The 1809-nt window shown below is 32.2% G+C and overlaps 1 protein-coding gene across 2 annotated transcripts in view; it reads right to left on the bottom strand.

Annotated features, from left to right (window-relative positions):
* Positions 1-335: 335 nt before the first annotated feature.
* The window catches only part of DYNC2H1 (dynein, cytoplasmic 2, heavy chain 1), a 369106-nt gene continuing 367632 nt past the window's right edge, over positions 336-1809 (bottom strand). For both annotated transcript variants that reach the window (XM_006833779.1, XM_006833780.1), the window contains one exon: positions 336-494. In XM_006833779.1, the coding sequence (XP_006833842.1) occupies positions 336-494 (159 nt within the window). The remainder of the gene's footprint in view (positions 495-1809) is intronic.

Genomic DNA, 1809 nt, shown 5'->3' with positions numbered 1-1809 from the left:
ATTTTATTAAATAATTATGAGAAAATGATGACCAAAGTATTTATTGATTCCTTAAATGCACAGTTCTATATTGCTTACATAAAACATTAAATTTTTGAGCCTTTACAAAAGTAAACTGACTCATAAATATTTCATGTTATCAAAATTATTCTATTTTAATCTTAACTCGATTGTCATCACCCAGTATAATGAAAACCAAATGAAAGACACAACATGGAGTAATGATGCTCCAATATTCTGAATTCACATCAAATATAGACTAACCATATATTTTATCTAAAGCTTAAATAATGGCATTTTCTTTTGGATGAGACAGCCATTGCTGGTATTAGATTTTACTGATTTTTTAGAAAGAGAGCTGCTCCACACTGAATCCACTGGTCTTGGTTGCCCCCACATGGGACATCGATATTAGTTACCACACGATCCCTTTCGGCACTGGTGTAGATAGGCAAAGATATGCACTCATCTGGAGAATATGGACCATATGCAACCTGTTTTAAAAAAAATAAAATAAAAAGTTGTTTTAAAATATAGCAATATAATGAAGCACTTTATTAGATAACCAAAGAACCAAATATAAAAACCTGCCAAATAAACTTTTTATTATGAAATGTTTTAAATACATGTGTGTGTGCATGTACATATAACAGACTAGTACATTAGCCTTCATCACTCACCTATGATACTTACCAATTCATGCTCAACTCTAGTTCATCAGGAACATTCCCCTCACCACCAATATGGGGTTATTCTGAAGCATATCCTATACATTATATATATTTAACTATATATGTATAAATGAATGGTGGTGGTAGTGGTGGTGGTGGTGGTGGTTATGTGCCATGGAGTTGGTTCCGACTCATAATCACCCTGTATTGGGTTTTCGAGGCTATAAATTTTTATGGTAGCAGAAAGCCTCATCTTTCTCCCATGGAACTGTTGTAGTTTCAAACTTCTGACCTCAAGGTTTGCAGCCCGACTCATAACCACTATACTACCACATCTCCATTATAAATGAATAAGAATAACAAAATTATAATACCATTCATGTTTCTTAATATTACATATCCGTTTTCTCTCATCATTATGCCATTTTTTTTTAAAAAAGTAAAAACATAAACACTCTTTTGTTCAAATTATAATCCAAATAATGTTCACACTAAATCTGTAAGGTTTCTGCCTCGCAATTTTTGCTGAAGAATTATTACCAAATAGTTTTCTAAATTCAGAATTTTGTTGATTATATTCCCATTCTAGGGTTCCTCAGTTACCAAATCACAAAAAGATGTGTTTTTAAAGAAAAAATATCCTGAATTCATGATTTAGGACTGCAGTGCTGCTATTAATGTATTTGAATTATTTAATCAATGAGTTTTCATTTATTTTTCAGAGTTGGAATAAAACTTAAGAGATGAACTAGGCTTATCCTAGAATTTTATAAGTGACCAATCAGAAACCATAGGGAATTTACCTTCGGTAATCCAGTTAAAGACCAAAGACCAGAAGAGTTACGGGATGACATAAAGAACATCATACATGAAGAAAGTAAAAAGTCATTAAGAAGACAAGAAAGAAGGAAAAGATAAAAATGATGTTAGAAGAGACATTGAAACTTGCTCTCCAGTGTACACATGGTAAAGCAAATGGAAGAAACAAGGAGGTACAGAGCTGAACAGATAATTTCAAAGGTCAGTTTAAGAAGACAAAGTCAAATATTACAACAAAATGTGCAAAGATCTAGAGTCAGAAAACCAAAAGGGAAGAACATGCCCAGCATTTCTCAAGCTGGGGAACTGAAAAAAAAAA

Source organism: Chrysochloris asiatica, unplaced genomic scaffold (assembly GCF_000296735.1).
Source record: "Chrysochloris asiatica unplaced genomic scaffold, ChrAsi1.0 scaffold00008, whole genome shotgun sequence".
NCBI lineage: Eukaryota > Metazoa > Chordata > Mammalia > Afrosoricida > Chrysochloridae > Chrysochloris > Chrysochloris asiatica.
The sequence above is the reverse complement of the archived record's forward strand: the minus strand, read 5'-3'. Positions and strand labels throughout refer to the sequence as shown.